Below are 23,462 nucleotides of genomic sequence, written 5' to 3' on the forward strand. Positions count from 1 at the left end.
TTTGTCACACAAAAATGCCAAATATTTACTTATTTTGGCTCAGATGTGAAATTTTTTCTGCTTTTCTGCTTTTTGTTTTGATTTTGGGATTTCAGTGGGTTGCATGAAATAAGCTATTCTGAGATGTCACTTTGGACAAATGGTGATCGAGATTTGCCACTTTGTCTTAATTTTTTGACATTTTATAGTTTAACATGCAAATAATCATTTGTTTATATTTACATTTATTCATTTGGCAGATGCTTTTGTGCAAAGCGATGTACAAATGAGGTACAATCTAAGCCACAGTAGATCAAGGAGAAGCCCTACCGTCTTTAATAAGGGCCACTTTCTTTTTTGAGTAGCTGCGATAGCTGCAAGTATTCGTTTATTCATTTCTTTCTCCTCTGCTGCACTTACACGGCAGGATAATAAATTAAGACACTTCTTTCTGTATAAAAAAACACAAATTTCACAGGCTTTCTTTGTGTCAGATCTGCTCTCATAGAGTTCCTCATGGGTGTTTTTATGCATGTGCGTGCTTGGACGTGCACATGTGTTTAAGCATATGTTCATGGGTTCATGAGCGTCCGGTCATCCAGAGACACTTTATTTTGAGAGCCTCTTAGACCAAGGTGTTGCTGTCACTGCCTCCTCAGGCTGTTCTGCTCAGACAGGCAGGGACTTTGGTCACATGCAGTCTGAGGATCTTGGTGGACTCTTCACACGAGCTTAATGGAAATTCTGCTACGCTTTGATGTGCCTTTTTAAAGATGACCTATTTTATGATTTTATTGTCATCATTTTGACAGTAGTGGAGGGTTTCAGGCTGCATATGTGCTTGCATGCCAAGTGTGTTTGCGTGTTGATCTTTTTTCTATGCACCTGCGTGTGTGTGTTTGTGTCGGCCTGTTTGAAAATCTGGGTGTGTGTGTGTGTGTGTGTGTGTGTGTGTGCATGTGCCAGCTGTGGGATCTCAGCATTGAGCTCAGGTGTGTAGCTTTTTCTCATGATTAAAAGGGGAAATCATCTCAGCTACCAAGACCCGCTGCTTTGAATATTTAGGCATGTTTTCTTAATGTTCACTGCTGCCATCGTGCACTCAGAATAGAGTACGCTGCTTGTATTTTTAGAGCTGTCACCATAAGTAGGCCTAGTGCATTTTTTAAATTTTTTTTTGGTCAAGCAATCTGTTTAAGCTCATGTCATTTTTGCTACATAACAGTCTTGTTTGTTTTTTTTCACACACTACCGTCCCCAGTTTGATTATTTGGCAAGCAAACATGCAACAATGTGGTGTGGCTCGCTTGTGTATCTACACCGAAAACGTTCTTGCATGCCCACACAGGATCATTACCGTTCATGTGTGGAAAAACTTATAGATGTCATCATTTATTCAACAAACAGTTTGGTAGTTGATTTATGCGATGAATAGCTAATGGAGCAGCTGCTGCAAAATTCAAATGATTTATGGCTGCATTATTGGAGCCACAACTCATTGTGCGTGCTTTTTTTTTTTTCTACGAGCGGGATTCTGTCATGCTGGGAAATGAGTCATGCAGGTAGATCAGATTACATCTGAAGTTTCTGACAAGTGAGGGACAGGTTCCATAATGGCCCCTGCAGCAGCTAGCTCCCAAAGCTAACCTGTTGGCCTGTGTTGCTACAGTACGCCTTACTGAAGCTAACTGGCCTCTGGCTGGCCCGCACACTATAAAAGCATCACTGTAAGGATAATGTAGCTCAGCATTGTGGAAAACTCAAACGTGGACTTATGTTTCTCGAATCCATCTGTATTCTCCACCCCAAATTACCCTAAATTTCTCTCCAATTAAGCCAAATTCGTTAGTATAACTCAAACCCATTTAGTTAAATTCTCACACTTCCTTTTTTTTTCTTGCCCTCTTGTTCTTTCATGCTTTCTTGCACTCATTCCTCATTCCCCTCTTTCTTAATTATTGGTGTAAAATAGAAATTACAGATAATTAAATGGCAATTATGATCTCTACACAGGGGAGTTTTTGCTAAGGGGAATAACTTAGTAGGTTATTGTTAAGGTCATTCATTAAATACTGGAGTCAAAAAACACACACATACACATACTGCGTTTTCAGGCCTTAGAGATAGTGTAATCCCTTCTAGACATGTATTTTCCTCAGGGAAAGGCAGTATGTTGATAGGGTTGGAAGGTCACATGACACGCGCGCACACGCACACGGACACACACACACACACACACACAGACACACAGACACACACACACACACACACACACACACACACACACACACACACGTACACACACGTACAATCACATTCACTTGTTTGCTTGCACATACAGTATGCACCCACAATGTATAAATAAGTCACGCTGTGTTGGTGTCGTTTGACAGTTTACATAATAAGGAGCCTGAACGCAGAGATACGAGGCTAACTGTCTAACTGAGGGGAGCTGAGGGGAACATTGCTCGGATTCAATAAGATTGGACTAGACCCATCCTCAGACGCACTGAGGAGGAAACGTGCACACACATTAAAACACACACAACACACCGTCTCTCCTTCCATCTCTCCTTCTGTCTCTGAGGCAGCTCTGTTTTGGGTCTCACAATGCAAACAGGATGTAACCTATTTTGATCACGGTGCCATATTGCATCATCAAATATTAACAGACTTGACTGCACTGCATTATGTCTGCTAAATCATGTTTGTAGGAAATAACGTGTGTTGCTTCATCATATCCTCATATTTTCTTCCTTATTTACTGGGCTAAAGAGGGGTTAACTTCTCATTCCCTCTTCAGTAACCGATGGCGTATTCATGTGTATGTGTGTGTATGTGTGTGTGTGTCCGGGAGCATCTGTGTCGCAGTGGTCACACACACACGCACACACACGCACACACACGCACACACACACATACACACGCACACCACAAACACACACATACATCTATTGATAGAGCATTAGCGCACTGGTCTGTCTGTCTGTCTGTCTAGGTCTCAGAGTCAACACTCATGGTAGCGACTTGAAATATTCCCCCTCATTTCTGCCCCTTTTCCCCATCTCTGTTCTCTCTGCTTTGCTCTCTCTGCCTCTTTCTCCCTCTATCTATCGCCTGCCCCTCTCCCCCCCCCCCCCCCCCCCCCCCCCCCCCCTCGCTCTATGCTGATCCAGACTTTGGAATTCAATGTTGCTATGGTAACAATGTCGGGTTGGTCCTCTCTGCCTCCCCCTCTTGCTCCTCTTATTCAGACTAGATGCAGTACAACTCGCTCTAGAGTCATTCTCTCTTTAGCCTGTAATACCATCACTACTATAATTACTCAATCTGCTGTAACACAGTAACAGTATAGCTCTGTAAAACCATATTAAAAAGAAGCAACTGTAGTAGAAAAATGATTATACTTGTAATTATACAGTCTGGCCTCTTTGCAATAACGATATAGCCTAGATCATATGGTTTTACAGCTGGGACAATTAGTAGATCATAGATAGTAGGTTGAGTAATTGATCAAGAGACAATTATTAGGCAATTATTTTAACTATCGTTAAATCTTTTAAGTGATTTTTTAAGCAAAAAATCTTAGATTATAATACATTGTATATTTATAATTCGACTCCGGTAAGGGACCTTTGTTGCATGTAATTCCCCTCTCTCCTCCTGTTTCCTGTTGGCCTCTGTGCCAGCTACTTTTGAATAAAGGCAAAAATGCCCAAAACATAATATTTAAATTAAAAAAAAAAAAACTTAAAGCACATTAAGTAGCAATGGCTGGTTTCCTTTATAACAAGACCAAAAGGTCAAAACCTAATATATAGTTGGACTGTGCATAAAATGTTTGAGCTGAAAATCAGCTCAAAACATTGTCACATGTACACACTGAATAAACAGTGTTTCAACCATATAATTACAAAAAGAGCATTTGTCTTCTATATTAGGAATATACATGATAAGCATAATGCAAGTTGGCAGTGTATTAATTACAATACTATATGCTCACTTTTGGAGACAGGAACACTATATTTCTCTGTAGAAGCCCATCACAGTTAAATGGCTGTTTTACAAGCATCATTCCATAAAAAAATATTTTTGAGCATAGTGGTGCTTACATAGAAAGGACCAACAGATAAGAGCTTACCATAAAAGTTGGAAAGTTTGATAGGAAGTTTACTGTCAGCATAAGGACCTGATAATAAAAAAATGAAGACCACTTATTTTCATAAACAGAAAGTTACGCCACATGCTACCAGATCTTTTAATCCAGTTGATTTTGATAATGTGGTTAAATGAGGAAAAGTCCAAAATGTTAAGACCTCCTTCTGTTATAGACATAGATATAACCACTTTTTTTTTTAAAGCTTGTGTGGCTTCTCTTTCTAAATAAAGTTAAAAGGCCTGCCTAAACCAGAGGTTTTATGTTTGGAGACAGGGTAGGAAAATGCACAAGAGGCTTTTGCTTTTGTATAATGGGCTGCTCAAGCAGCCCACCAGGCTTTCTCCTGTGTTCCCAACTCTGCCCTGGAATGACAATGGACATTGACTGGCCGATCATCTCAGGAGTCAGGCTGGTGGCTGATAGCAGTTGAGGTGACTTTCCGGCACCTGTCCAGTGACTCCTCACATCTCAAAAAATGTTGGAGCTAATTTCCAAATAGGCATTGTTTGGATAAAATGATCACATATTGGGAATCTAAATGGTTACTTTCCCGCCTAAAATATTAAAACTTAATAAATTGACATATTAACAGTGCTACATCAAAATTGTCCTGGCTCATAAGCTCTACCATTGCTGCCATTTGGTGAAAAATGTATTCTGTGATACTTGGTTGTCCCAAGCTTCGTCAGCCTGTAGACGACCAATGGTGTAACTTCATCACTCAGTCAGTCAGTCAGTCTGTAAGTGACTCAGTGACAAACAGACATTTGGGTTTGTAGGGCTGGCCCCACTGTTGTGGTCCAACCAAAATAAACCCATCACTGCTGTCATATATTCTGAGGAAGGCTACATGCTGAAACGTGTCAGCAGATTTGATCAACTTAACTGTAAATAAATTCATCTAAAATATTTTGTTGTGGAGAATATACATAGACAAAAGTTTTCTATTTTATTTTAAATCCTGCCTCTTCTGTGCTCATCCATAACTTCAGGGCCTGATGCTACTAAATAAACTACTAAAATGTTAAATGTCCCTGTCCTGTGCTTTATTTCAATGTGCAGCAGCAGAGCAGTAACCATGGGTTCTCTGGTGTGAGCTTTCTGCTAACAAAGGACGGAAGGAGAGCGGGACAACTGTCCAAGCCACAACCTCCACCGGCACCTGCTGTCCATTGAGAAAGGAAGACAGAAAGAGAGAGAGAAAGAGATAGAAGAGCAAGAGGGAGAGAAGGGAGCGGGTGAAAACAGTCGATGGATGCTGTCCGGATTGAGGGGACAGCACGTTCTTCACTGACGAGGAAAAGAAAGATTTCAAAATTGAGTCGAAGGATAGAAACTCGCCGTCAGGTAAGTTTCTGCTCGTCACACTTTGCATTAGATATTTCTTCGCTCTGTTACAGTCTGTGTCAGTATCAGTATCAGTTTCATCAGAATGAAAGGGAAACTTCTAGTGTTGGAAGTAGAAGAGAGTATGTAGTTTACAGTAATGACTGAAGGCTGCTGACCTGTATCAGACATGCATGGATCAATCTGACCTGATGATGTTATTTGTGTGGGAGTGTACATGCATGTTTGTATGTATGAAGATGCATCCACATCGCCTTCCTAATAACGACTTTCACAGATACAAGGTGATCTCATGATAGCCGTGTGTTTGTGTGCACTGTGTGTATTTATGTATTCATGTCCAGCCCTGCTGATTCTGAGGGGGAGAACAGTGTCAGGGTCATGAATATGGAGTAGACTGAGATTGGGAGGGTGTGATCTGTTGTGTTTCACATCAATTCTGTCTTGTTAAGCGGAGTCAGCAGAGTCATCCAACTCTCCTCCAAGGACACATCATAGAGCCACTTGTGCACCTCCCACATCCGCCTCCTCCGCACTTTTCTCACCGCCTCCCTGTCTTCTTCCCACCGGTGCCCCTGATCATCTCACCTGCATGTTTGTCGTCTTTAAAAAAAACTGCTAAACTTGTCTATGATCATAAATACACTCTTGCTTAATTTGTTTTACTATTCGTCCTCAATTTCAAACTGCACGATAAATTCTTGTTCCCCTACTCTTCTCTCCCTTTTGCACTGCTAATTTCCACCCTTTTCCTCTTCTATCTCCATTTCCCTTCCTCCTCTTTTCTTTCTCTCTCAAGGCATGGTGTGTGAGAAGGGGATCCAGATCCTTCTCACCACCGTGGGGGCATTCGCTGCCTTCGGCCTGATGACGGTGGCAATAGGGACGGACTACTGGCTGTACTCCCGTGCCCTCATCTGCAACAGCACAGCCAACGTCACCCAGGATGACCCTCATAACAAGGACAAGAAGGACCCTGGGGCGCTCACCCACTCTGGACTCTGGAGGATATGCTGCCTGGAAGGTAGTGAAGATTTTGTGGGAGACATCTTGGGTCTATGGGTGGGATTTGGGTTGATGAAGATGTATGTAAACAAGTGCGCTTTGGTTGTTAATTTCAGTTAGGAGGGTGCAGGATAAACTGACATAAGGCAATGCAGTTTTGGTTACTTTCTAGCTATTTAGCATTTAATGTAGATCTAAATCTAGTCAGACTGGATCCTCTTGTTCCCAGGATTTGTTGTTACCTAAGGTTGAGTAGGAGAAATAAAGCAGAGTGCACTGAGGATTTAATGTGATGGAAACATTTAAAGGAATAGTTTAGACATTTTGGGATACATGCTTGCAGAGTTAGAAGAGAAGATTTACCACAGTAAAGCTTAGCTTAGCTTAGTACAAATATTATATTGGAAACAGGCGAAAATGACTAGCTACAAAATCAGCATACAGGCGCATTTAAGGTTTATGTTTTTAACAGCCAAGTGTTAAAACGGCATGTTGTGGTTTTACGGAAAGGTTATGTGTCAGACTACTTCTTAGCCGGGCTCAGCCACCTCTTGAAGTCTTGTCGTCATCATTATGTTGCAAAGCTGTCTGTTTCTCCAGCTTTATGCTACGTCAACCCTAACTGACCTGGTGGTCGTGGCTTTATTTTTAGACATGAGAGTGGTATCCATCTTTTCATCTAAATCTCAACAAAAAGGCAAATAAACATATTTCCCAAAATGTCAAACTTATATTGCTCTCCAGTATTCTTTCCAGTCTTAATTTTCTTATCTCAGGCAAGAGGGACTGGGTAGTAATTTCCCAGTGGAGTAATTCAGATTGAGCTACGAGGGTTTGGGATTTGTGTGACTTGAAGTGATGCCCAGCACTTAGTCAGGGGAGGACTACATAAACTGGACTCTTTATCTGCTGCTATGGAGACAGCAGATGGATTTACCGATAAACTGCATACGGTGTATAGCTCATCTAAACACAGAGGTGTTCATTGCAATGAACTGTAAAGATGGAGTGATCTGTATTTAGACTTTAGTGTAATCAGAAACTCATGTATTTTTGCTTCTGCTTTGACAAGTATTTGACTGTTTAATACTCATCAAAATTGAGTCAGTGGCATTGGACACTGGAGGTAATGATGATGAATCCAAATGAACTTATTGCTGTGGAATGAAATCCTTGCGCCACGTGGCAATGGAAAAACTTTGAAGCAGAAATATATTGACTCACTACAGTTCAGCAGTGTCAGCCTTTCACACAACCTCAGGGAAACTTCAGTAATCATTATTAGCATCAACACACACATTCCACTGGTATTTGTTAGACCGTGCCACAGTGACAAGAAAACAATTTAGCATAATTGCAGTATAATTACATGATACTGAAGCATAACCCTCACTCAAAATAATCCATTAATCATTGTCTTTGATTCAGGATGCAGTCATTTAATTCAAATGTTGAAACAAAGACCTGTGTTCACCCTGCTGCCCATCGACTTCTGATTCCAAGTGGCAAATGATACAGAAAATGGCATCTCTCAATCTTCAGTTTGTCACTGTAACACAAGCTGCTAATTCATTATACATTACACTGCCTGGCTGACACTCAAAGGCTAGTAAAGGCAGGGACGGAGTGAACAGTGAAGCAGCCACAACCAAAGAGGTGGTGTGAGAAAGTGTGCCTTTTGCGGTAGAGGTTTGTCTGTCTCCAGGAAAACCTCTTGGCTCTACTTGTAAAGCGTCCCCGGCCCATCCTGGGCTTGGTCATTGTACAAAGCTAATTTGTCCTCATCTCTAAGCTTCCTGATAGCAAAGCAGCCAATTAGAGATAAGCTATAGCCCTTGCAGCACTGCTGCAGTGCACCCCCACCCACTTCCTCCATTGCCTCACTCTTGTTATCCCTCTGTTTCACTCCCCCAAACATTATATTTCATCTTTCACTGGTTTCTCCTCTTCTTCCCCGCCTTGTAGATTCCCCTCTCTTTAAGGCTTTTCTCTCACATTGCAGTGCAGGAAAGCTGACAGTGTCTTGGCATGGCTTAGAGGTCAACTATCCTTGATGTCTGTGGAGTATTCAGCCAAGATAGATGCTCAGTAGTCATGCAGTGATGCAGTGAGGTGTAGCTGGAGTAGAAATGCAGGACATGGTAGCTCTAAAAGATTTATGCCCACGGGTGGGTGGCACATTATGCTGTGGATAGAGATGTGTCCTTCTCCCTGGCTCTTCTGCAGGTTTTCTGAATGTGGGGCTGCACTGAATAACCTGTCAATTATTTCTTTCTTCTGTCAGATTTTTTTTTCATGTAGCATATAAAGTTATGAGGAGAACCCAGCGAATAGGGCTACTTTTATGTCATGTTATGAGATGCTGGTGGAGATGCAGTGGTTTCGGTGCAGTAGGTCACTCAGGGAACATGTGCTTACACAACTGTCTTCTTAGATTTCAAGTAAATACCTTGAATGTGTTTGAGGACCACCTGAAACAGATAACAGCGATCTGGGTGGCTCAACTGACAACCCGCCCCTTTGTACCTCCATCTGTTTCTTTACAGAACAACCAGTGGAAATATAAGAGCTATGAGAAAGACACCAGCTCACCCCACATCTGTCCGTCTCTCCCTACGTCTGTGTTTCTTCATCCCATCACTCCATCTTTCTTACAATCCATCCATCAGCAACAGTGGTGTGCTGTCATCATCGTGCGTGCGTCCCTCAGTTCGTCTGTCTGTCTACATGCAAGACCCCGGCGGGTAGTTATCTGTCTGCCAGTGTGTCCGCATACTTGTATGTATTTAGATTTGTGTGTTTGTACTGAATGTGTGTAGAGACTGCCTGCACATTACTAACTTGTATTTCCTACAGGAGCCATTAACCTTTGTGGTGTTCTTTATCTGTATGTTGAAGTTTAAAAAAAGGTTTTTCTGACACAGATATGACTGTATTTAGGTGTCAGCCACTTTCTCTCAGGAGGATATTTGTTCTCTTTGAGTTCTTCTTTTGCTGTGTCTGGTCACCTCTGTTTCTCCTATTACATCTCAGGAGTGAAGAGAGGAGTGTGTTCTCAGATCAACCACTTCCCAGAGGATGCAGACTTTGACCATGATGGGGCAGAGTACGTCCTACGTAAGTCAATACCGGCTTTACTCTGCGTGAATGATTAGAGGCATGAAAGTCTTGATAAGCCTGCAAAAATAACAAAATAAGCCTGAAACTGACATTTTTATCTCGTTATTTTATTGCTCATTCCTCAACAGATTATCTCAGCAAGAAATAAACATGTGACAATGTGTGCTGAAAGTCAGGGGAGATGGGGTGCCCTAGTTTGCACTCAGTGCCCTCCAGTGATATCTTTCTGCTCTATGATATGCTACATGTGTGCCCGTGCATACATAGAGAAAAGCTCGTGTTCTGTTTACAATGTTGCAGAGGCATTTTGCTGGCATTTAGGTGGCATTTTCTCTCCCGTGGCCTAGTTGTCCTAGATGAGAGAGGAGTGTTAATGTGTGTGTGTGCGTGTGTGTGTGTTTGCATGGTTGGCAGACCTCCTGAAAGCACTGAAGGCCACGTGGGAAGGGTTTGATTCAATTGTGCACTGAGAACTCAGTAATTAATTTCCCCACCAACAATTTTGTGAATATTTTTAATGCAGCAACACTTTTATTTTTTATGCATATTATTCTGCATCCTTGAACTGTCCAAACATAGGTTAAGAAGTATTAGTTAGTAAATTTTGTGTTTATTACTCTGTTTATTCTGCTTTACAGTAGCAGATGGGCTAGGTTTTCTCAAGACAATTTGTTTTGGCTGTTAATCATTACTCTCTCCTCGGTGCAGGGGTAGTCAGGGCTTCCAACATCTTCCCCATCCTCAGTGCCATCCTGCTGCTAATGGGAGGTGTGTGCATCGCTGCTAGTCGTTTCTATAAGAGCAAAAGGAACATCATCCTGGGGGCGGGAATTCTCTTCGTGGCTGCAGGTAACTTAACAATATTGTATGTGCATCTGTGGGTAGATAATATATGTATCTGTGCTTGTACGTGTGTGTCTTGCTTGTGTGCGAGTCTGTGTGCACGTGTGGAAGGTGGTCTGGAGAATATTACGTGTCATAACAGTTTTTATAAATTGTTTGGAAGTGTCGAGTTGTGTTTAAGCTATTGTGTCAGTTTAATGGAGGTTTTAACATTCACCTCTCATCTTGCCAGTTATCTTAATTGAAAATGGCATGTCAGACAAATTAGTGTGTTAGAATAGTGAGTTTGTCTCTCTGGGTTTATTTAGCTCTTGTGTAAATACAGTGTGTCTGTGCTCTCTCAGGTCTGAGCAACATAATTGGTGTGATCGTGTACATCTCAGCTGCACTCGGGGACATCTCTCCCAAAAAGGATGAGGATAAGAAGTGGCAGTACTCCTACGGTTGGTCCTTTTACTTCGGAGGCCTGTCCTTCATCATGGCTGAGATGGTTGGGGTACTGGCTGTCAACATCTACATCGAGAAGAATAAGGAGCTGCGCTGCCGCTCGCGCACCGACATCTTCAAGAGCACCACGCACGCCATGCTCCGCCTGCCCAGCTACCGCTTCCGTCGCCGGTCCCGCTCCTCGTCCCGCTCCACTGACCCCTCCCGCTCCCGAGACCCTTCACCTGTAGGGGGAGGTGGGGGAAAGAACTTTGGCCTGCCCCCATCTGCGCTGCTTTCCCAGGGCCCCATCTCAGTGTCCACGTTGCCTAACCCCCATTCTCGCTCCCACACAGCCCTGGCTGGAGGTGACATCTCTCTCTACACGCTGTCCCGCGACCCTAAACTCGGGGGTTTGCCACCCATGTATGGAACGGTGGACAGGGCCACACTCTACCAGCTCCACAACTGCTTCCCAAAGGATGGAGGTGGAGGGGGAGTGATGATGAGTGGTACACTTCCCTCGCTTAAGTCCCACAACCCTTCCAATTCTTCCAACTCCAATGCGCCAATGCCCAACTCAGTGGGCTCTGGTCCCCCACCCTTCACTTCATCCACAGTAGACAGGGAGCGAGGGATGGGGACTCTGGACAGGCTGAAGGGAGACAGGGAGAGCAACTCTAACACCCTCAATAGGAAGACAACGCCTGTGTAGAGATAGCGTATATGAGGGGGAGGCAAGAAGGAAGGGAGAGGAGGAGGAGGATGGGTAGTAGTGAAACAGGGAGGATAGAGAGGAGCACTGTGTTTTTTTTGGCTTAACAGAAGACGCATAGTAAGACAGACAAGCAGGTGAAATGTTATATCTCTCCCTCCATGTTCACTGTTATGTAGTCTACTCAATCTCACTGAGAACAAAAAGAAGAAGGTAATAACAGAGCGATAATAACAACAACAATGAACTTTCACAATGAAACTATTTTGATATTTTAATGTGCTAGAAATGATTTATTTTGTTAATGATCAAACGCAATTAACCTTGGGCTATTATGAAAATGTTTCACATATTTTTTTGTGCAATATTACTGCTAATTTAACCAGATCATCATTAATGTAAATTGTTGTTGTGATTATTCTTAGTGTTATTACAGGCTAGCTGTATTTGCAAACACTATAGTTTGGAATGAAAATTTAATTTTCATGTTTTGGGGTTTTGTTTTGTTTTTTCACTCTAATTTTAGATCTCGACGACTTTAACTGTGAATTTCTTCCATGCAGAGCCACTGGGACAGTCAGTGAGCTGTGTGTAACTGTGTCAAATGTCAAGCATGAGTGTGCACAATATGTGGGAGAATGAGAGCCTGTTGATTTTTTTAACCCCTATAATTATATGATTTTTCATTTATAACATGAAGTCAGATGTGAATACTGTAAATTGTCTTCCAATATTGATACCGAAAGAAATGCAACAATAACCTGAGTGACTGAGACAACTGACCAACTTCATTGTTATTATGAGTCTGAGTTTTCTATGGGCCTCTGTTAGTCTTATTTCATTCTAATCAGTGTTAACAGTAGTACTTGTAGCTATAGTCGTGTTGAAGATGTTTGTTCTTGGGCATTAACAGAAACCTCTGAATGGAGGAAGCAGAAAAAAGAGACATAGAATACATTTGTACAGAATCAGGTAAAGGTTGCTGCCTGAGCAGAAAAACAAAAACCTAATCATCTTTTTCTATGAAGAGTCCCAAAGTGATACATGCAACTCATCACTTTCAGTGGCAAAAAAATACAATATGTATATGTTTGTTCAGGGGGTTTAAAAAACACTATAGATAAAAACTTTTGAAAAGATACATGTACATTGTAATTTACACATACATATATTTGTAAAGTCTATAGATATGTTTTTCGGGACCACTGTTCAAACATGGTATGCATTTTGGGCAGAGCGGGTTTTGACTGATGTGTTTCGTTCCTGGTGCCCTCCCTGGACTCTTGTTGGGTGGTTTCCCCCCCGCACAAACACTTTGCACCGCCGTTCTCTGGCCCTTCCCCTGCCCATAAATGGTCACATGACTAGCGTTCCTCGACTTTGTCACATGACCAATAACAAAATCCCCACAGAGACGTTCTCGTAACCTCCAAATGTGCTTCCCCAGTGACTGCTGACTCCTGAGTCCGAATTCTGACCCGTTCTGTTTCTTTTGATGAGAATGTAAACACATATAAACAACCCCCCCTCCCACCCAACCAACCATCCACTCTCTCTCTCTCTTCGAAACTGCTCCCAGTGACTGCAGATCCAGGTTGAGCCATGGACACCCCCCCTGCTACATGATATAACGAAGAAACAAACAACCAGACGCTTCCAGATTCTTTACATTTTCATTTCTTTGATTTCATTTCAGAAAAAGAATAATGTGATAAAACTGCACACAGATAGCATTTATGTGGGCAATATGAATAGTATGTAGTTGAGAATAGATATATCTAGAAAAATGATTATGGTTTATCTAAATGTGTGATAAACTTAAACACTGTATTGCACGAAGTTTATAAAAAAAACAATAATATACATACTCACAGACTGCTGTCTTTTATTGATTTTTTTGCTGAGAAAGAGGCTGGGGTCTCTTACAAAGTACACACTGAACATATAGTTTGTGCTTGTGATTTGAGTATTGCGAGAGTGTTTGTAGACAGACTCCAGTGATAATATGTAGCTAAGAACTCTTACTCGAGTACTGTACTTATGAACAATTTATTGCATTTTGCGTTTTATACTTCTACTTCCTTACAGTTCACTGGGAAATATTGTACTTTTTACTCCACTGCATTTATCTGAAAACTGTACTTACCATGTTTATAAATTAAGATTTTACATACAAAACTTGTAATGAGCTTATAAAACATTGATGCACTGTTATGGATTAACTAGCCAAACATCTACCAACTACAGCAGTAAAAGCTGCTCAAAAATTAATGCATCAGTAAGAATAATCAAATAGGGCGCGCAGGTGGTCAAGTGGTTAGAGCGCATGCCATATACGCAGCCGACCCCGGTTCGAATCCCGGCCGGAGGTCCTATGCTGCATGTCACACCCCCTCTCTCTCCCATGTTTCCTGTCTGTCTACTGCTCAATAAAGGTGTCTATGCCAAAAAAAAGAATAATCAAATTACAGGAAGCATTTAGTAGTTTCATGTTTTGCTACTCTAAGTACATTATGCTAATCATACGTGTGTACTTTTACTGAGATAAAATGATTTTTACAGTGTTGTATTGCAACTTTGCAACTTCTACTTAAAGAGGACATAACATTCACATTTGCAGCTCTATATTTGTATTTTGGAGCTCTTCTTAAATATCTTTACCTAATTCTAGGTTAAAAGCACTTCTTATTTATCTCATACTGCTATCTATGCAGCCCCTCAGTTCAGCCTCTGTCTGAAACAGGCTGTTTTAGCTCCTGTCTCTTTAAAACTCCCCTCCAGATGAACCCACTCTGTTCTGATTGGCTTATTGGCCCCTCAGCAGACTTTCAGTGGTTTGCGAGGCAACTTAAACTGTAGTAGTACGATTTCACTTCTCAATTTTTACTCGAAATATAAACTTTTCAAATCCATCTATACAAATACAAGTGGCAGCAACAAAGGCTACAGAGCAGACAGCCTTTTGTGATAATGCACGAACAATCTGACATGGAAGAGTATTTTGGGGGAAGTATGGTATTTTTAAAGACATTCACCTCAGGTTTTGGAACTTTGAAGATGTTTAGACACAGACATCCAACAAAAGGATAACAGTAGATGAATGGCAGAAAATCACAAAAAGCATGTTATGTCCTCTTTAAGTAAGGATCTGAATACTTCCTCCATCACTGTGTAATACACAGTTCATCATTAGTGAACATTGCTCTTAGAAGTTACTCAAGGACCCTCAGCTAATCTGCGGCGTGCTGTGACTTGTGAAGACTTTGACCTTGTCTGCCAGTCTGGGGCAGATAATATTTGCAAATATATGGATAGTGCCAGATGGGTGGTATTTACCAAATAAGATAATGAGAAAATTCAGTGTACTCTTCAGTGACTAGTGCCCTACCTGAGCACATCATTTTTTTCTGATAGACCCATCTGGTACCTCATGCATGATTTTGCATGAACAATTATAAAATACAGTCAAGGTCTACTTTAGTCCCTTCAGCCCACAGTGCAGGTTTTTCTTGACCTCCGAGTGATCATCATTGGCAGTAGGGAGGAAAGTGTGAGCAATTCCAGGGCGGATCAAGCTGGAGGAGTCCCTTCAGAGACAAGAGACGATACTTCAAATGCATTAGGGCAGGGGGAAGGCATCTGTGTCACATCTTGACAGCGGGTCTAGATTCTTAGTAGTACCCCTGGGCCTCAAGGATTAGTTATCTAGTGTGTCTTTTCCTGCTATTATCATACCTACTGCAATCTTGTTACAGTCATAGTGATGCAGCAATGAGAGGCTGCCAAAGCAAACTCGTGTCATGTATTACACAGACATTGTTACTTTTCACAGTTTAGGGTAACAAATGTTTCAAGGATAGATTCACAATGCCCGTATGAACAGTGAAATATGTTTTCCTCGCTGTAATCAGTCCTCCTGCTCATACTGGCTGTTAAAAGATCCCCTTCAAATGTGTTTTCAATGTAAGTGACATACAGTGTATCTGCACAGTCAATTTGTGCAAACATGCATTTAAAAGTTTATCTGAAGCTTAGATGTCATATCAAGTGGATATCTGCCACATTTAAAGTCTTTTTCTTAAAGATTTTTTCTGGCATAGACACCTTTATTTGACAGTAGAGAGACAGGAAATTACGGGAGAGAGGGGGGGTGTGACATGAAGAAAGGTCCGCCGGCCTGGACTCGAACCGGGGTCCGCTGCGTATATATGGCATGTGCTCTTAACCACTTGACACTTGAAGTCTTTTTTAGCATCATATTGTTTCCCTGTTGAGCTGAGATGGAAGTTTAATAAAAATAAGGATTTGGCACTAAAAAGGATGTAATGTTCAAAAATGTCTCCTTGATTTGACTACTTTGGACAACTCAAACTTCATGTAAATCATCCATTTTGTGGATTTTGACCTCCTTTACATTACAAGTGCATTATGAAGGGATCTTTTAGTGGTCAGTATGTACAGGAGGAATGACTATAACAAGACAAAACTATTTCATTGCTCATTTGGGAACCTGACTGATGTTTTAAGACTTGAAAAATTATGAACCCATCCTTTCGGAATTGATCATTTGTATTTCAGAAATATTTCAACAATACCAGTTGAGGTTTTTTCTCCTCTATGACCATCAAATTTTTGTTTACAATCTACAGGTCCTCTATCAAGAACTCTAGGAAGTCCATTTCCATTTACAAACATGCAACTGGTGCATGTGCTCCATTTGTCACAGTCTCAGTACGACTATTAACAGCTATATATACAACCAGGATAGTGTGTCATGTGGATTCAATTTCTGCTCACTGGGAGTTAAAAGCATACGTGTGTAAAAACTGTGTTTGTGTGTTTATGTGTGTGTTTGTGCATGCAGGTGAGTATGTGAACATATGTGACTCCACTCCCCAACAGGCAGGGTGTGAGAGTAGTTATTGGGACATCTCTGATCTGATCAGTCTGTGTGTGGGGAAGTGAGGGTGTCAGGGCCAAGTGACCACTTGGCCCTGGAGACAGCAGGGAAAGTGACGCACTGAGGTCAGGGGTGGAGGAGAGGAGAGGGTACAGAGGTATGAGAATAGGCCGACGGGTACATAGTTGAAATTCAAGGATAAGGTTTCCCAACCTCTGCAGTGAAATGCATTGCGATGAGCTCTGGCCTAATTATAGAGGAGCTGGTTTTTGGGGGAGGGGGATGTTTGGCAGAGAGGTTAGGAGTCATGCTGTTGGAAGGGTGAAAATGGGTGAATGTCAAGTTTGAGGGCAGGGTGTCATGCCTGCGAACAAAAGAGAGACATTATGTCAAATCTCTTTAATGATCTGAGCCACAAATCTGGAGCCACAAACTGTACATTTATTCAAGTAGAAATGAGCACAGCATATGTTTTGTAAAATAGCATTTCCTGGCAAAGAGATAAAGTGAGCATCCTATGATTAAAATTAAGTGTATTTACTGTACACATATTGCAAATAAAGTGTCTGGAGACAACACTACAAAACATAAAATATAAACACATACATGTTATGTACATAGTTGAACTTATAAAGTGAGTCCATAAAATTCTCTGATATAGAAAAAATCCTCTCACAGCTGAATTAATTCGAGATACAGTCATCTGATAAATTTAAGCTGTAAAACACATAAAAGTTATAAATAATGACAACTTCAGCCTCCTGTTTATCAAGTGTGAAAAGCTGGATTTACTGCTAGAATATGAAGTATCGACTCTATAGCGAGGCAACATTGATTGAAATGAGCAGCACTTCCTCCATACTGATTATAAGTGATATCCAAAACATGGTATTTGTTGCTGCACTGATGGTGATGCAGTCTAATGATATTTTATGAAATTTCAAACTGGAAGACGAAAAATGAAGCATGGTGGATATAAAATACTCTTGTTAAGGCAAAATTATGGGATATTGGAAAATAATCCTGATTTAGTATCAATCATTTGCATAGCCATTGATTTCATTTCAAGCTTTACATCGCATTTCACAACTATCATAATCCTATTCTGTAAATTTATAATATTAAAATTAAATTTACATTTACATTTTAAATTTAATTTTAATATTATTTTTGTTTTATTTCATTATTTATTATCTCCTTACTTTTGATCTATCTTTAATTGTATACCTATTTGTTGCATTTGTGACACATTCTTTGTACACTTGCATACTTGGCTATTAAAAACACATTCTGATAATTTTTAGTTAATAAGTCAAAATGTAGCTCTCCTTGTGAAAACAGGCCTCCATATTAAACAGTGGCTGAACACTGAAATAAAACATGTTATATTCACCTTCCTTATACTAGCAGAGGCACTAGATTTGTGTGTGGTTGTACAGCTATAGGCAAGCTAACGAGCCTATTTGCGACACTTATTTAAGTAAACCCACATAGAGCTATATAATAAACTTTTAGCATGAGTCTGTCGGTCCTTCCGTCTATTTTTAACTAAAAAAAACTATAAAAAATGTTTGCAAAACCTAAATCTGGAGTGCTTCGTTATGTGTTGCTGACTTCTCTTCATATATGTAATTAAGACCTTGTATGAGTGCTCTGACAAATTAAATGCCAAATGCAAGCTCAAAATTGCACCCCTCAGGAAAGAGACAATTACACTTGGATCTCAAACTGTATGCATATTTTAGCTAAGTGCTGAGTGCTAAGTGGCACTGTTCTTGTGCGGCAAGCATTTCTGCCAGGGGCTGAAAGGAAGCGAGAGGATGACGAAAAGGAGACCTCCAAAAATGAGCATAGCTCCCGCAGAGCCCGCACACACCACAGACCAGGATAGCTCATGGTGTACAGGTATGGAGTGGTCACTGGACAGCAGGGCCAACACTGACTGGTGGAATATCAGGATGGAGAGAAGGACCAGGATGCCTGCACAGGTGGAGGGAAGTAATGGAGGGTTGACAGAGATTAAAATAAAATCATTTAATACAATGTTTCCTCGAAACTGTGGAAGATAACATTGGTACATCTTCTAACAGCTGATCAGAAAGACCAAATAATCATTGTCTTGCTAGTAATCAATCAAGTGAGGTAACCCTGATCCCACCTGACAAGATGAAACAGAAGGATGCTGGCTTGACAAAGAAAGGAACTCCTTTGCTGAGGGACATGACGATACAGATGGAGCCCATCACCATCATGGTCAGACTCATCAGAGCCAAGACAGCTGCTGCCAGATTCAAGCCTAGGAAGAAGAACAGCAAGGAATAAAAAAAGGAAAAGGGCAATTTGAAATTAATTGAATTAAACAATCACCTTTCATCTATGTGTATCTATGTTTTAGGAATGTAAAAATGGATGACAAAATATGTGATAATAGGTATGCGTAAAGTTATAATCTGTAACTTCGTTCATATTGTCTACAGAAGCAAGAGGACAAAAGAGGTTTTGTAAACTGGAAACCAACCAGACATAAATTAAAATCAGCCATTTCAACACAATCACAAAAACTTGAATCTAGTGGGCTTACAGTTGATTCGACTTCATTTTGATGTGTCAAAAATACAAACATGGTGTGAATTGTGCCACTTCCCGTACTGGCTCTGTTTAAAACAAATTTTATTGGCATCGGAAACATGGGCAGGTGCAACCCAAAAAGCTGATCAACATTTCACAATAGCCAGTGCCAGTTTTTGTGTTTTTTGACACTCCACCACACAGATATTAATTAATTAATAGATATGAGCACAATAGATATGAGTTTGAATGAGTCTTGATGTGATAAAATAACAGTAAAAGCAATATAAAAAGACAATTACATTTGTGGTTTCGTTTTTTACCATTAATACCTTGAGGAATTCAATGCATTGTTCCTGTTCCATCTTCCAGTAGCAGCCATTGGTTGGTAAATTCATGACTGTATGATTTTAAAGTGAATCTGTAGAAACTTTGAATTAATCATCGCAGTGAACATTTATTCAACTTCATGCTCTGTTAAAGTTGCTTACTTTGAAAATCACCAAAGTCAGTCATTCATTTTTTGGGAACAATGAAGGTCTGTTTTACAATTTCGTGGCAATCCATTTTAAAGATGTTGAGGTATTTCAGTCTGAATTAAATTCATGACTAATAGATCAACTGACCAACCAACATTGCCATCCATAGAGCCACACAACAAGCATGGCTAAAACTACCAGATCCCATTATCTATGTGGTGATAAACAGATCTGATGTCACACAGCTGTCATTTGCATGAATGCACCATCGAGGACGTTTTAAAAACTTTACAGTGTGTTCACTGTGATGTAAGTTTAAAGTCTCAGCCAGCTGATCTTAAATCTGCACTGAAACCAATGGGCTGTCTGGGCGGCAGGGTAAACACATTCATCAGTCTGATAGCTTATGGTTTGCTGTGGAAAACGGGTGGCTACAGAGGTTAATGGTCTAAAACATGCAAAAACCACCAGCATGGTCCTCTGAGCACCTCAGTGAACATCTATATTGATAGTGGCGGTTGTGTAACTTCAGCTTGTATCTGTATGTGTCACAAAAGTTGCAGGGGAACTGAGGAGGGTGTGAAAGTACAGTCTCACTCTTGTTAGTCGTCTTCTTGAACATGACTGCGTTCTCCCCGGAGGTGAAGAATTTGAAGTAGGTGCAGTTGGATTCTGCAGGTAAAGGGAAAAGATCAGACAAAGAAATCACACACACACACACACACACACACACACACACACACACACACACACACACACACACACACACACACACACACACACACACACACACACACACACACACACACACACACACACACACACCAATGGATGGCTGCTGGTCTTCTGTGATGTGCCTACTATGCATCCATGCACTCTGTGCTTCCAGGCATCATTCCTATTTATATGTAGAGCATTAGCTGGAATACCCAGAGATACACACCACTACATACACACACATACACACTCACACACACAGACACTGCCCAGCACTGCACATATGGTGCCGCCAGAGAGGGTGAGAGACAGCAAAACACTGAGAATGGATGGCAGAGGGGGACAAAGAGAGTTAGACAGAGAGAGAAAGAAGGGGCAGATGGAGGGTAGAAATAGGAAGGCATGGCTGCAGAGGAACTCCAAAAGGAGTGAGGGGAAGGAGATATGTGAAGTGAGTGAGCGATGAACAGGGATGCAAAAGAAACATGGATAGACCCTTAGAGGTTGAGATAGCGGGGAAAAGGAGGAGTGAGTTGGGGGCAGATGGAGGGGTGGTGAGAGCAGGGGACGAGTGAGGAGAGCCACAGATGGAGAAGGAGGTGTAGGGAGCAGGAGATGTCAAGAGGGGGAGAAACACAGGGGGGTTGGTTAATACTGCATTAGACATACACTCTCCCTCAGTCCCTGTCTGTCCCTGTCTGTCCCTCTTCCTCATTTCCCCTTCTCTATATTTAGACAAAAACTGTGAAGTAGTCAGATTCCACTTGGCTTCGCAAGCGCATAGTGATGATTTTCACCCACTAAATATGTGCTTTAAGATGACCACATGTTAGCCACACACACATATTCACACACATCTCTTTCACACACAAATATGTTTGGGCCTAAGTCCATTTGCATTTTTTTTATTGAGGCAGACACACCATTTATCAGCCTACAGATTTTTTTGAACACATTATGCTATCACACTCAACCTGTTTTGCTATCGCTACCCCTGCTGAGCATGTAATTATTGAGCCGTCATGTTCCTCTTCAGCAGGCAGCAAAGATGGATAGCTGGTATTGAGATGACAGGCGTGGCATCAGTGGGCTGCACTTTGCTTGGGACGGGAGCCAGAGGCGTGTAAACAGGGATGTGAAACAGAGAGAAGCAGAGATGGCAAAACAGTTGTTTTCCTCCAAACATGACGAGCCCACGGCCATCTGAGACAGGCGGCATGGGCCAACAGTGTTAGGACGTGTGAGAAAGATTGTTAGAAGCATACTGGCTGCTCTCACACACCAACAGACCATCTCGGAGGCAAAGATATATATCTGCTTGCTAGACGCAGCCAGAGATGTGGATCATTTTGACAGGCAAGATTAATCCTTGAAAGCTGAATAGAAAAACAATCTTGTGACACATCATTTAAGGTTATGTATGTAAATAGTACTTATATATGTGTGATCCACAAGTATGCATCTCTGCTATATGAGGAGAGATTTTGTCCTGTTGTTGGATTTCTTCAGAGCTTTGCTGTGTCTCAGCAGATTCCCTGAGATAGGCAGTGATTCCCGCTAAGCCTGCCTATCTCTATCTCAGCTCTTCCAATACCTGCCTCTCTCCATATCCTGGATTTGCTTTTCAGACAGAAATAGGTCATTATGCAGATAATCAACGCACCCTGGAGAACCTAAGCACGGTCAAGTTGAATAAAGAGCTTTTAGAGAGAGCTGTCACAACTCTAAACATGGATGTTCATCAACACAATAAACCTGTGGTCTGCCCCTTTATCACTTGTCTGTACTGAGTGTACAACAGTAGATGATTAGGTACCCAGTCAAGGGAAAACCTTGAAATTAATGATGCTTCATTACACCGTCAATGTTGTGAATAACAAATATTATATTGTATGATGTTACATGTACCTGTGCACTGCTTTGTGTCACAATGAGATAATGATTTAAAACAGCTTTACTGTGCGTGTCCAACGCTTGCAATGTCTCGTTCCACCAGATCTGTTTTCAAGCATCGTATTTCTTGAATGATTTAATTTGCACATTATCTGTAGGATGACCTAGATACATATGTATGCAGGCAGCATCACATACACAACTATCCCATCTCAAGTCTTTTGCAAGGTTACAGTGGATATACGTGAATGCACAGGAAAATCAAAAATCATAAATATGTCGCTCAGATATCTTAAGATTTTGCTGTTGGGATGCATCATTTTTAAATTAAAACCAATGGTGTTGGTATTTTCTCAGTCCCTTATGGGCTCAGATAAAAGACCTACAGATGTACACATATTCCCAGAGGGCATACATCATATTAGTTATGCTTGCTCCCTTTGTTTTCACATCAGTCGCAACCTTTCAGAAACATCTTTTGACCCTTTTCCAATTTATTCACTCTCATACTGTAGCATGGAGGCAGCCTTAAGGTTAGACTTGCATGGCTGGACAATTCAGCTGCAGAAAAGCAGACGTGAGCAGACAGTCAGAGAAACAAAACAGACACGTTCCCTCCAGAAAGCTCACCTGCTCACCTACAGAAGAACAGACACACAGCTAAACACAAATTCCCACAGCCAAAGTCTCACCTCCAGGTAGTTCAGCGGGGCCACAGCTTGTCCTCTCTGGGTCTATGTCAGCCACCCATAGGGTGCGGATGCAGCCCTTCCACAGGCCATAATGGGCCATCTGGCAGGTCTGGTTGCCGCTGAAATTCTTTGATTGGGCCAGCTCCACCCAAAACTCCGTCCCCATGCCCAACACTGTCAGGGTCACACCAATGATAGATACGAAGAATGCCAGCTTGATCTTCCCCTCTAGGCTGTCATTCATCCTGTTGGTTCGCCTCTGTACCCTTCCACCTTTCATGGCACCCAATCCCCCACTTTGGCCAACCCCTGCCACCCCAACACGACCATCATCTTCCTGCTGCACAAAGAAATTGGACCACATACTGATCTCACCAAGAGATGTCCGAGGAAGAGCACTTAGATTTAAGATCAGGGGGCAGATAATAGATGAAAAGACAAGGGGGTTCAGATAGAGGAAAATGGCGGGATGGGTTGATAGATACTATTCAGTAATAGACGGGCACATTAAATAAATCAGTCAGAATGAATGGATCAAGCATTAAGTAAAAATAAGTGGGCTGGACACTGAAATTGGACTTAAAATTTAAAGATAAAGCCACAGTGAAGTAGGAGGTGG

General features: G+C 41.5%; 3 protein-coding genes across 4 annotated transcripts in view; 2 read left to right on the forward strand and 1 right to left on the reverse strand.

The window, feature by feature from the left end:
• Positions 1-23,462, forward strand: part of foxj2 (forkhead box J2) — a 321,604-nt gene that overhangs the window by 227,796 nt on the left and 70,346 nt on the right. The window lies entirely within an intron of this gene.
• On the forward strand, positions 5,461-11,594 carry cacng8b (calcium channel, voltage-dependent, gamma subunit 8b). Of its 2 annotated transcripts, XM_062421842.1 has the most exons (5): positions 5,461-5,485; positions 6,285-6,509; positions 9,524-9,607; positions 10,319-10,459; positions 10,798-11,594. In XM_062421842.1, the coding sequence occupies exons 2-5, from the start codon at positions 6,287-6,289 to the stop codon at positions 11,592-11,594; spliced, it is 1,245 nt and encodes a 414-aa protein (XP_062277826.1). In that variant the 5' UTR covers positions 5,461-5,485; positions 6,285-6,286. The 2 variants fall into 2 exon arrangements, with proteins under 2 accessions (XP_062277826.1, XP_062277825.1); XM_062421841.1 differs by lacking the exon at positions 5,461-5,485 and having other exon boundaries at positions 6,287-6,512; positions 9,527-9,607.
• Positions 18,254-23,207, reverse strand: cacng6b (calcium channel, voltage-dependent, gamma subunit 6b). The gene is made up of 4 exons (XM_062421867.1): positions 22,844-23,207; positions 20,139-20,213; positions 18,653-18,790; positions 18,254-18,474 (listed from the first exon to the last, which is right to left on the reverse strand). Exons 1-4 carry the CDS (start codon positions 23,205-23,207, stop codon positions 18,254-18,256), a joined length of 798 nt encoding a protein of 265 aa, XP_062277851.1.

The sequence above is a fragment of the Scomber scombrus genome, chromosome 7 (genome assembly GCF_963691925.1).
Source record: "Scomber scombrus chromosome 7, fScoSco1.1, whole genome shotgun sequence".
Taxonomy (NCBI): Eukaryota; Metazoa; Chordata; class Actinopteri; order Scombriformes; family Scombridae; genus Scomber; species Scomber scombrus.

Excerpts from the sequence above, each read along its gene's own strand:
- cacng8b (XM_062421842.1), top strand. The coding sequence starts at position 6,287 with ATGGTGTGTGAGAAGGGGATCCAGATCCTTCTCACCACCGTGGGGGCA. Across the intron at positions 6,510-9,523 it reads GAGGATATGCTGCCTGGAAG|GAGTGAAGAGAGGAGTGTGT; the intron begins GTAGTGAAGATT and ends ATTACATCTCAG. Across the intron at positions 9,608-10,318 it reads TGGGGCAGAGTACGTCCTAC|GGGTAGTCAGGGCTTCCAAC; the intron begins GTAAGTCAATAC and ends TCCTCGGTGCAG.
- cacng6b (XM_062421867.1), bottom strand. The coding sequence starts at position 23,207 with ATGTGGTCCAATTTCTTTGTGCAGCAGGAAGATGATGGTCGTGTTGGG. Across the intron at positions 18,791-20,138 it reads CAAGAAGACGACTAACAAGA|GCTTGAATCTGGCAGCAGCT; the intron begins GTGAGACTGTAC and ends TCTTCTTCCTAG. Across the intron at positions 18,475-18,652 it reads CTTCTGTTTCATCTTGTCAG|GCATCCTGGTCCTTCTCTCC; the intron begins GTGGGATCAGGG and ends CCACCTGTGCAG.